General features: G+C 32.2%; 1 protein-coding gene across 1 annotated transcript; it reads right to left on the bottom strand.

The window, feature by feature from the left end:
• Window positions 1-8,611: 8,611 nt before the first annotated feature.
• On the bottom strand, window positions 8,612-11,680 carry LOC139492745 (uncharacterized). Its single transcript, XM_071280898.1, has 2 exons — window positions 11,627-11,680; window positions 8,612-9,703 (listed from the first exon to the last, which is right to left on the bottom strand). Exons 1-2 carry the CDS (start codon window positions 11,627-11,629, stop codon window positions 8,612-8,614), a joined length of 1,095 nt encoding a protein of 364 aa, XP_071136999.1. The 5' UTR covers window positions 11,630-11,680.
• Window positions 11,681-11,982: the final 302 nt, after the last annotated feature.

Raw genomic sequence — 11,982 nt, 5'->3', positions numbered from 1 at the left:
ATTTACCCAAGAATGCTACTCCCACTACTAGCAATATGATGCTAGGTTGTTTTAATACATCTGTAGACTTTACTGCCTACTTATGACTCAGTCCTGAGTGTAAATGGTCCTTCAACTATGTGGGGAAAAAATTATAAGGCCTATCTAGGCTTATCAATTTTGAAACTATATTTCATTGTACATATTTGAAATTTTTATACAACCACAGACATTTTTGCAGTTGAAATACATGTAGGTATCCTGTCGTCGTCTTCCCAAGACGGATGGTTTCCAGATAATAACTTCAGTATAAGTAAAAAGGAAGCCATTAAATTATAACATAATATTTATAATCATAAAAGGAAGCTTGGGATTGTTTTGGGGCGGTTATATATATATAGTCCCTAAGGTTTATGAATAAGGGTTCCAAAGGTGCCCAAAACAAGCATTAATCTTGTGTCAGTACAAAAAGTTGTGTATAAGTATTTCAATTGTTTTGAAACTGTACCATAATATTTAATACCATAAGTAGAAGTTTGGGGTCTATTTTGTCGGTTATGGGGCAAACAGTAGAGGAATTGAGGGCCAAAAACAAACATTTTTGTAGATTCAAGGCAATAAATTGGAGTTATCTTTCTTTGTCCAGAATGGTTGTTGAATTAATATTACCTAAAACCATTGCTTTATGAAATCTTCTTTGAAAATTGGAGTTATCTGTCTCTGTCCAGAAAAGTAGTTGAATAGACTTAAAATAATGCTATGTATACAATATACAATGCAAAATTCACTTTACTACCAACTGATAAATTTAAGCAGTCTTTAATAGCCATTCAGTGATTACAAGCACTTTGATTATCATTCTAGGGTTATCCCCTTTCACAAATGGAAAAATTTCTCAAGTTTGTCTCAACTAAATTTAGTGAAATGTGTATACAAATGCTTATTACCGGTACCTCTAAACTTGGTTTAAGTTCAATTTTTAGCAGCTTCACTTTTACAGTTCTTGATTTATGTACCTTTATAACGTTATATGCTAGCGGAGGCATCATCACCATGACTGTATGACATTTACACTTTAATACTTTATGATGTATTAAAATGAGTAGTTGAATAATTACTGTTAAAAACTCCATTAAAAATTTGATTTGACATCATTTTTATACAACCGCAAAAATTGAAAACTTTTTGGTTGTACATTGGTATCACGTTGGCATCATCGTCTTCATCCAAAGACATTCGGTTTTCGCACTCTAACTTCAGTAAAAGTAAAATGGAAATATATGAAATTTAGACACAAGATTTATGACCATGAAAGGAAGGGTGGGATTGATTTGGGGTATTTTGGTCTCAACAGTTTAGGAATAAGGGGCCAAATTAGCATTGTTCTTGGTTTTTGCTCTATAACTTAAGTTGGTTAACAGAAATCTATGATATTTTAACATAAGGTCTATGGCCACATAAGGAGGGTTGGGATAGATTTTGGTAATTTTAGTTCCAACAGTGTAGGATTTAGGGGCCAAAAAACAGGCCCCAAATAAGCATTTTTCTTGGTTTTTGAACAATAACTTTAGTATAAGTTAATTGAAATCTATAAAGGTTTATGACCACAAAAGGTAGGTTTGGATTAATTTTGGTTCCAAGGAATAAGGGGCCAAAATTAAACTTTGTTTGATTTCATCAAAAAAATGAAATACGGTATTGTGCTTCTTTGATATGCCAAATCTAACCATGTCCAAATTCTTAATTTTAGGTCCTGTTTTCTAATTGGTCTACATTAAAGTCCAAAGGGTCCAAAATTAAAATAAGCTTGATTTTAATAAAAATTGAATTCTTGGGGTTCTTTGATATGGTGAGTCTTAACATGTACTTAGATTTTTGATTATGGGCCCAGTTTTCATGTTGGTCCAAATCGGGGTCAAAAATTATTATACTAACTGAGTATTGTGCAATAGCAAGAAATTTTCAATTGCGCAGTATTCTGCAATAGCAAGAAATCTTCAATTGCACAGTATTGTTCAATACCAAGAAATTTTCAATTGCACAGTATTGCACAATAGCAAGAAATCTCCAATTGCACAGTATTGTGCAATAGCAAGAAATTTTTAATTGCACAGTATTGCACAATAGCAAGAAATATTCAATTGCACAGGATTGTCCCTTTTTCAAATTGGTTTACATTAAGATCCAAAGGGTCAAAAATTGAACTTTGTTTCATTTCAACAAAAATTGAATTCTTAGGATTCAAACGCATTGATCTCAGGAATTTCTTCACTGTCGTTCCCTCAATAACTGCATTAAACAGTTTCTAATCATTATTCATTCGAAACCATTTTATTATACCAATGTCTCACACACAACATAATATAGTATACTGTTGTCTATTAGTCCATCATCCACACTTCAGACAATAACTAGAAAACACTTCCCCCTACTTTCAAGAAAATTTGTTGAAATGTTTATATCTATTGACATAAGCTCCACATCGATTTTATAAATTTTAGAATTTTCATTATCATGTTATGAAGAGAGATTTTATCCTTAAAAAAGAGAGAATTTTCCAATTTTGAACAATAACACAAAAATGCATCCATCACCTTTAATTAAACTTTGGTGAATTGTTTACACCATTGACCTAAGGTCCCTTTTGATTGTAATAAATTTCAGATTATACATTTCTGTGTTATGAATTTTTATATATGCTAAAAAAAAGAAGGGATTTTATAGTTTTTGGACACCTTTAAGTGCAGGAGTTTCTGGCTACATTGAAAACCCATTGGAGGCCTTCAGCTGTTGTCTACTCTATGGTTGGGTTGTTGTCACTTTGACACTTTCCTCATTTCCCATCTCAATTATTCACATAAACACTTCCACATCATTTTATAAAACTTGGGTGAATTGTCTATGTCTGTTGACTTCAGCTACATTCCAAAATTTAAAACAAGATTAACAACTACAGGTCCCCAAATAGCCTTCAACAATGACAAAAGCTCATACAGCACAGTCAGTTATAAAAGACCTTAAAATGACAAATATAAAACAACTGAAATGAGAAAACAAATAGACTAATAATTGTACAAAACAAAATAGTTCAACCTTTAAGCAAGCTTAAAAGGAATCAAGACATATCATGCGCTTACAGTGCAGCTATTTATTAACAAACTCCATATTCAAACACTCAAACAACTAATTCACAGAGAGGGGTGGAAGTTGAAGCCCCCCTTTTTTTTATCAGTCAATGCATTTGAATGAAGACATGTACACATCAACTCAATTTGTTAATACACATTTCCAGTCTAGCTTCCAATACATTTGTAACGACCTTTAACCCCACTGACAATTTGCGTCTGTGTCCATACTTGTATTGTTATATAAATTTTATATAACAATACATTTAGAAACATAATGTTCTTTTTAAGATCTGCAGAAAAAAAAACGAAAGGCGTTAGTTCATGTATGTATACAGCAACATGTCTATCTGATCCCTATATCATGAGTGTGTACGACACAAGTGTATTTTAATCTCCTTTTGTGTACATGTATGATAATATGTCAATCTGAGGCTTATTCCATGAATGTGTATTCTTACACGTTCATCTGAATAATCTGATGTGTATGACACCATATCTATCAGAGCCTTGTTTCATGTATGTGTTTGCAAACATGTACATCTCAACTTTCTTTCCTATATATGTGTTCGACATCATGTTACTATGAACCTTCTTTCGTGTATTTGTACGACAATATGTTCATCTGATCATGAACCTTCTTTCTTTTGTGTGTACGGTAACATGTACATCTGTGCTTTATTTCATGTATGTGTACGACAGCATGTCTATTCGAATCGTCTTTTGTGTCTGTGTACGAAACATGTCATTTGAAACTTTCGTATGTGTACGGTTTGCTTAAACCATCAACATGTTGATTTGTCGGAACGAGAGGTAAATTTTGATTTTCCAATACGAATAGTTCATAAATGATTCAGTGAAACAAAACTTGTAATGTAATGTAAAAAGTTCTACATTTGATGGTTTGTCATCAATAATTGTAATTTAAGAACTATGCAAGTCTGTTTAATTGTTTGTCAGCTTTTGAGGTGATTGCCGACATTTTAGTGCTTTCTAAAGAATATTACCATAAAAGTTTGGATGTGAACTACCGGAACGTATAAGCTGTCTCAATGTTGGTTTGTATTTACGAATGGTGTTCTTGTACCGATGATAACATTTAGTAAGTGTTTTGAAAAGTTTGTGATATCGAAAACCCTGTTGTAATAATTTTTCAATAATACATAGATTTCTTTCGCGAAAATCTAATACGTTGTTACATACACGAGCGAATCAAGCAAGTTGAGATATATAAACCTTATAATGTGGTGACAAGGGAACGTCACAATCTTTAAATGGATGATTAACCATCAGAAATGAGAATGGTATTCAGCTTCCATGTTATAACCTGTACAAAATTGCAACTTGTACACGACATATATATGTTACAGGGAATTTGTGAAATCAGGGATTTTGTAAAATCACTGGAATTTCAGGGAATTTGTAAAATCAATGAACTGATTAGTGATTTTATAAAATCCCTGATTTGGACTAGTGATTTTACAAAATCCCTGAAATAATTAAGATCTTTTTTACAGATTCACTGATTTAATTCAGGGAATTTGTAAAATAAATTCATTCACTTTTATAAGAATTTCTGTAAAAAACATACATATCAGAGCAAGAGCATCTTGTTGTTGCATGAAAATTGATATATGAAAAGCAAATAAGTGTTGTTTTATTAAACTTTGCTGTCTACAAAATAACAAATACATTCACAAAATATTAATAGAAAAAGACAATAGAAAATATAGGTAAGAATACTTTTTGTTTTGTACTTGCAAGTTTATGAATAGGTTCTAACCAAGTAAAAATGAAAAAAAGTTTTATTTACTTTGGTCATATATCAGTTACATGTATTCTACCACAAAGTGAAATATCTGTTAATAAGTTTCTAAACTTTCTCAACTCTTTTTATCCAAATGAAAGTAGATAATTTGGCTTATGTAGGTATGAAGTTCTTCAATGTGGAAATTTGAAAAATCGTTAAAAACTGTACAATTCATTACAGAAAGATGTCTTAAAAATATCATGTAAGTCTTGAAGACATGTAAAGCATAGTTCAGAAAATTCACAAATCAATAGGTCATGGTGGTAGGGACAAAATGTTATTAAAAGTACGCAAATAGAAAGTGTGCAAATGTTTCAAACAAAGCTTTAGAACTTTTCAAAATTTTAAGAGGAATATCAACTAAAAAAAAATGTAGAGCTGCTACAGTAAAGTTATTGTCGTTAAGTCTATAATAAGCAAAGAGTTCAATTTTCCGAAGGACAGGTTGATTTGATACAGACATGCATAAAAAAGCAGGGCAATGATGTAACAGTAGATGTCATCCAAACTTGCCATGCATTAATAATTAAATTAACAGTGGTCTAAATATCTGCTTATATGCCTTTTAGTCATTATCATTATACACTAGTTCTAGCTCACAGTCATTATTAAACAAATATATTTCAAAATCATTAGTGATCATTAGTCTATTTTTATATTAAGAAAAACACATTTCTAAAAGCAAGTTATATTTACTTGTAATCAGGGATTTTACAAAATCCCTAGCCTTATTTTCAGTGATTTTGTAAAATCCCTAACAATTCCAGGGATTTTACAAAATCACTGAAACTGTTAGTGAGTTTACAAAATCACTGAATAGTCCAGTGATTTTACAAAATCCCTGGTTTTACAAATTCCCTGTAACATATACACCATATTTTGGTCTCGACCGTGAACGTATATCAGTACAAATAATTATTCAAAGTGTGATAACAATACAACTTCGCCCCTGTCAAACGATAATTAGGTATCGAGATGTTTTTTTTAGATTGTGTTAATTCATAGCTATAGTAATCCACACGTTTCTGAAATAAGATATGCTGTATAAGGTGTATACAAAATAAACATTACAGGGAGATAACTCCGTAAAATCAGGTCTATTGTTAATTAGTGTTTGGCTAATATAATTTCTCTATTTCCCCAAAAAGTTCAAGTTTAAAAAAAAATATATATATATTTTTGTCAAAGTTTCAAAGTAAATATTTTTTTCAAATTTTATGAAAATTAAAAGAGCCAAATTAATTTTAGTCAAGGTGTTTGGTACCCCCTTAACAGGTCAAAATAAAAGTTTCAAAATGTTTTGTCAAATACAGCTAAGGTAATCTATTCTTGGGGTAGTACATCCTTAGTTATTTTATAAGTCACCATGAACGATTTATCTATTGATGTGTTATTAAATGGATAATTAGACAAGAACGAAATACTTATAAATCTAATATAATATGTTTACGCTCTACTCACTGGGTCTATAGAGATGGAAGGCATGCAATTTGAAAGAGAGGTGACCAAGCAGCAACAATCAAGATCAGGAACAATAATACCTACTTTGATGTATTATTTTTCCATGTCTTTATATACGCCATAACTAACCTTTCAAACGATGTTCATAAAACTTTGATGTGTAAATTCAAACGAGACTATATCCAATGACAGCAACATTTAGGCACACATACATATAGAAGATGTTATACCATGTAAGTCTTGAAGACATGTAAAGCATAAGATAAGAAGTTAGCAATATCCTTTAACTCTACTTTCCGCTATATAGATAATGTTCTTTCACTAAACAATTCAAAATTTGGTGACTATGTGGAACGCATCTATCCAATCGAACTAGAGATAAAGGATACTACAGATACAGTTAAGTCGGCTTCATATCTTGACTTACATCTAGAAATTGACAATGAGGGTCGGTTGAAAACAAAACTTTACGACAAAAGAGATGATTTCAGCTTTCCAATTGTGAACTTTCCATTTCTAAGTAGCAACATTCCAGCAGCACCTGCATACGGGGTATATATCTCCCAATTGATACGATATTCCCGTGCTTGCATTTCCTATCATGATTTTCTTGATAGAGGTTTGCTGCTCACAAGGAAGCTATTAAACCAAGAGTTCCAAATGGTGAAGTTGAAATCATCCCTTCGTAAATTTTACGGACGCCATCACGAGTTGGTTGACCGTTATGGAATAACCGTTTCACAAATGATATCGGATATGTTCCTTACGTCGTAACTACAATCCCCTTCCCTTTCATGAATATGACCTACCGAATTAGACTATTTACCGGATTTGTAATCACTTAAGCAACACGACGGGTGCCACATGTGGAGCAGGATCTGCTTACCCTTCCGGAGCACCTGAGATCACCCCTAGTTTTTGGTGGGGTTCGTGTTGTTTATTCTTCAGTTTTCTATGTTGTGTCGTGTGTACTATTGTTTTTCTGTTTGTCTTTTTTATTTTTAGCCATGGCGTTGTCAGTTTGTTTTAGATTTATGAGTTTGACTGTCCCTTTGGTATCTTTCGTCCCTCTTTTATACGGTTTGCAATGAAAGACAATTTTGTTTGTTTGGGTTTGTCACCTATTATTAGGACGATATTTTGCGGTAGAAAATTTACTGTAATGATTTTTATGTTATGTATTTGTATGTCCTTTTTGTTAGTCTTATTTTCGACATTTGAAGGGTAAGGATCAAGATCTTAAAAATTAAACTAGTTAAATGAATAAAACACTTGTCAGTTTAAAGGTTACACTCTGCCCAATAGATTTTTTAAGACCATCGTCCTTTGTTAACTGGTTGATAGTTGTCTTGAGTTCTTCATGTTTAAATTGATGCCTTTTTCAAGATATGTACGTTTGTGTCTGTATAATGTTTTCTGTAAGTTGACGAATTTAGTGTAAATGTTGTTGGCCAATTCTTTTTTTTCTTTGTAACATTCTTCACAACTTCTAAAGAGTCGGCGAGAATTAAAGCTTGAACAATTTTATAGACCTGTCTACTGTATGCTGTTCACCATAATAAATGTCTTTCGGTTGTTTCGTTCGTTGTTTTGCTGACTCATTGACATATACCTCTCAACTTGTTTCATTTATACCATATCAAGTTATAAATCGTCCGGTATCTATATTAGTTGCTAGGAATAAACCATTTTATCAATTTATTTTTTTCAGAAATTACTGAACAGCTCCCAAATAAAAAACCAAAACCTGGGAACCATAGAAAATATGAACAATTACTAGCAGTTGATGTATAAGTAGTTATCAAAGGTACAAGGATTATAGTTTAGTACGCCAGACGCGCGTTTCGTCTACATAAGACTCATCAGTGACGCTCATATCAAAATATTTATAAAGCCAAACAAGTACAAAGTTGAAGAGCATTGAGGATCCTAAATTCCAAAAAGTTGTGCCAAATACGGCTAAGGTAATCTATGCCTGGGATAAGAAAATCCTTGATTTTCGTAAAATTCAAAGTTTTGTAACAGGAAATTTATTAAAATGACCACATTATTGATATTTATGTCAACACCGAAGTGTTGTCTACTGGGCTGGTGATACCACTGTTATTACAAGGCGATTGGAAAGTGTGCATATTCATGAAGGAAAAGATACCAAAACGATAATGTTTTTAGTTTATTCTTCTATTTCAGAACTGGTTGCAATTGCCAGTCCCCTGTAAAGAATATATAATGATTTTTATTTTGTGAATACGTGTACCCGTTGAATTCCTTTCCCAGAAAAGCCCCTATAAAATTGTTTCCAGTTAGTAGTTAGGTAGGGGTATCTGATTTTACCATAACAACGGTCGGCATTGAATCGGATATAATCCAGATTGTTGTTATATTCTACTCCTATTGTAAGAGAACCACCATCTTTAGTAACGCACCATCCCCTTGCAATTGCTATTATATCACCCCAGGGATTTAAAGCATCCCCGTATCGGCCAAGTCCAGAGTGTTCAATAGAACTGTATGTCACAACAGCATCAAATTCTCCCAAGGTGTTATTCAAATATGCCATTCGAAATTCATATGGAACCATAGTTTTCACATTGGGGATCTCGGAAACAATTTTACCATATTCAAGAGTAACAATTTCTCTTGCTCCTGCTTCAAGCACACATGCTTCTGCCCAAGGTTTGACAGATCCAATGACTAGAACTCTTCCATCTTTAACGCCTGGTGAATGTTTAAGTGCATCACGAAGAGCATTTGTATTATTAATTCCATAATTTCCAGAGAGTTTTCCTTGACTTGCAAGTTGTATTAACTCATCGATTCCAGACTGTGTCCATACTGGAATAGCTATATGTTTTCTTTTTCCCAATGAATGTTCGTCGAAATAATAGTTAAAGATTTCAACTCTGCCGTTCATCGTATACTCATTCCAAAGGACTTTTGGTATTTCGTTAGGTGCTTCCACCTGTCCATGTTCTCGATCAATTAATGAATTTTTAAATAAAGCTTGACATTTTATTTTGGCCGTGATATGGTCGAAAAATGGACCGGGTGTCCCAAGTCGACTAGTATCGCAAAGTTCGCCGCAATCGCGACGTATCTTTTCTAGCGGTGTAATATTAAAAAGTCCAAATGAAGTTTCAACTAAATCTCTGCTTTTTCTGTCGAAGAAATAATTCTTCTCAGACACAACATCGCTGGAATTGTTGAAATATGTCCACGCAATCAAGCATATGATGATTATTGCAAATATTTGAATTCGTTTAAATGTCCGTCGAGACATATCGAATTTATTAATGAAATCGTCACCACAGTCTTCCTTTAAAAGTACCTAAAAATAAAGAATGTGTGAAAGTACAGATCACTTGGAAATTTCAAGTTATAAAATAAATATCAAAATATAGCCGAAATTAAATTCTTTAAATAATTCATCTACTTAGCAATCTTTAATCAACACAGATTGTTTTCTGTCAGTAAAGAATACAGAATATGTATTGTACACAAAATATTTTGTTATCAAGCCTTACTTCAAAATACAAATATAAGAAATAATATCAGAACATATAATAGCAAAAACTAAAAACAAACCCACCCGCCTCATATGACAATGCCGACTTCAATTGAGTTTTTTTTTTATGAAAATCATAGTTCGTTCTTATGTTTTACTGTTACACTACTGTCCCAGGTTAGGGGGTTCCGCTATCACGTTTAACCCCGCCACATTATGTATGTATGTGCAAGTCCCAAGTAAGGAGCCTGTAATTCAGTGGTTGTCGTTTGTTGATGTGTTACATATTTATAATTCGTTCATTTTTTTGTACATGAATAAGGCCATTAGTTTTCTCGTTTCAATATTTTTACATTTGTCATTTCGGGCCTTTTATAGCTGACTATACGGTATGGGCTTTGCTCATTGTTGAAGGTCGTATGGTGACCTATAGTTGTTAATTTCTGTGTCATTTTGTCTCTTGTGTAGAGTTGTCTCCTTTGCAATTATACCACGTCTTTTTTTTTATATTGTCACAATGTTCAATGCTTTAAAGTTATCTTGACCCTTAGACTTTGATAACAAATAATAATCATAAGCTTATGTACCAAGTTTGGTGAGAAAAAAATTAGTAATCTATACATTGTATACATTATTAAGGTCTTTTTAATATGAAAATAAACTTGAACATTGGCCATGATACATGGCGTCATGCTCATCATGTTACACTATGTCCTAGTGAAAAGCTGGAGGGTGACTTCAGCTTTTCCATTTGGAATCCTTAATACAATTAGGATTCAATTGTGAAAAAGGGATATTTCAGGTATTCATCATAGAGAAAAAAATCCAACGACTAGAAACAAACAAAACACCTATATATATATGTTATATCAATGTATGCGGTCTTCAACGACATACAACCGTCTAGATATGATAATTGTCCCTGGAGTCTAGAAAAGTTAGGGCTAATTTCGACAAGGTTCACTTTTGGCCCACATGACCCTAAATAAGAATATTATCATAAAATATCAAAAAGGCCACAAATGGATTCTTTAATGGATCAATTATAAAAAAATGCTGAGTAAGCAGATTTTCATAATTGTACATAATATGATCCAAAATCAACACATTTTGTAGATATTATCAAAGTACGATAATTTTGTGCACTTTTTATTCACAAAAGCTTAAGCATTGGCGATAACCTACAATAAAAAAAATTGTGCTGCCACCATAATGTTCCAAAAATGATATTGAATCCTTAGACCCTTAATCTTTTTTTATCAGGAATGGCGGTTAAAGTAAATTTTATTTAAAAATACTGTCATAAATTAAGGAAAAAAATGGACAGAATTTTCTTCTCATATACATGTACTATCTCATATTTTATCGTTTAGTTTTCTTTTTTTATCAAAAAAAAAAAGGATATCTATACAAAATCTGATGATTTTGCACAACCTGAAGCTTGAAAAAGCTCATTAACTCACATTTTTTTTATTAAGCTTAGGTTAGCAGCATAGTTTAAACTCTAAAAAAAAAAATGGTAGTTTTACAATTAAATTTATAACCCTGGTCAATCTAATAGTAATATCTCAAATATTACATTTGTAGTATTTTGGCCTGAATAAACAAATATTATAGTCTTTGGACTAATTTACTCATTTCGTAAACCGACTATCTAAGATCGTATTTTAAAGGAGAGAAAAAAAAAGAGAGAGAAAAAAAACAAGATAGAAAAAAACAAAAATGAAAGAAAACAATATCGCCTACCATTTTTTCACTGTGTTTGGAGTGTAAAATGCTCCTGACGGATATACAGATGAATACAATGAGACGACTAGATATATGATGTTTATATGTCCGTTATGGATAATTTGTAAGCTTTACGAGGGATTAGAAAAACTTCGAATTTATAAACCGGACTTCTTGATTGTCATATATATAAGTACATAAATAAACATCCATATACACGGAAAAAGAGACAATTAATAAAAGAGGATTACGAAAAGGGGAGGGGGAGGGGTAGTGGTGCTCAATTTTTTTTTTAAACATGCTGGACCAAAAACTGAGTTAAAAACCTAAGTCTTATATCCAATCAAAAATAAAATGTTTTGCCAGTGTCGCTA

Source organism: Mytilus edulis, chromosome 10 (assembly GCF_963676685.1).
Source record: "Mytilus edulis chromosome 10, xbMytEdul2.2, whole genome shotgun sequence".
Classification (NCBI taxonomy): Eukaryota; Metazoa; Mollusca; class Bivalvia; order Mytilida; family Mytilidae; genus Mytilus; species Mytilus edulis.
The sequence above is the reverse complement of the archived record's forward strand: the minus strand, read 5'-3'. Positions and strand labels throughout refer to the sequence as shown.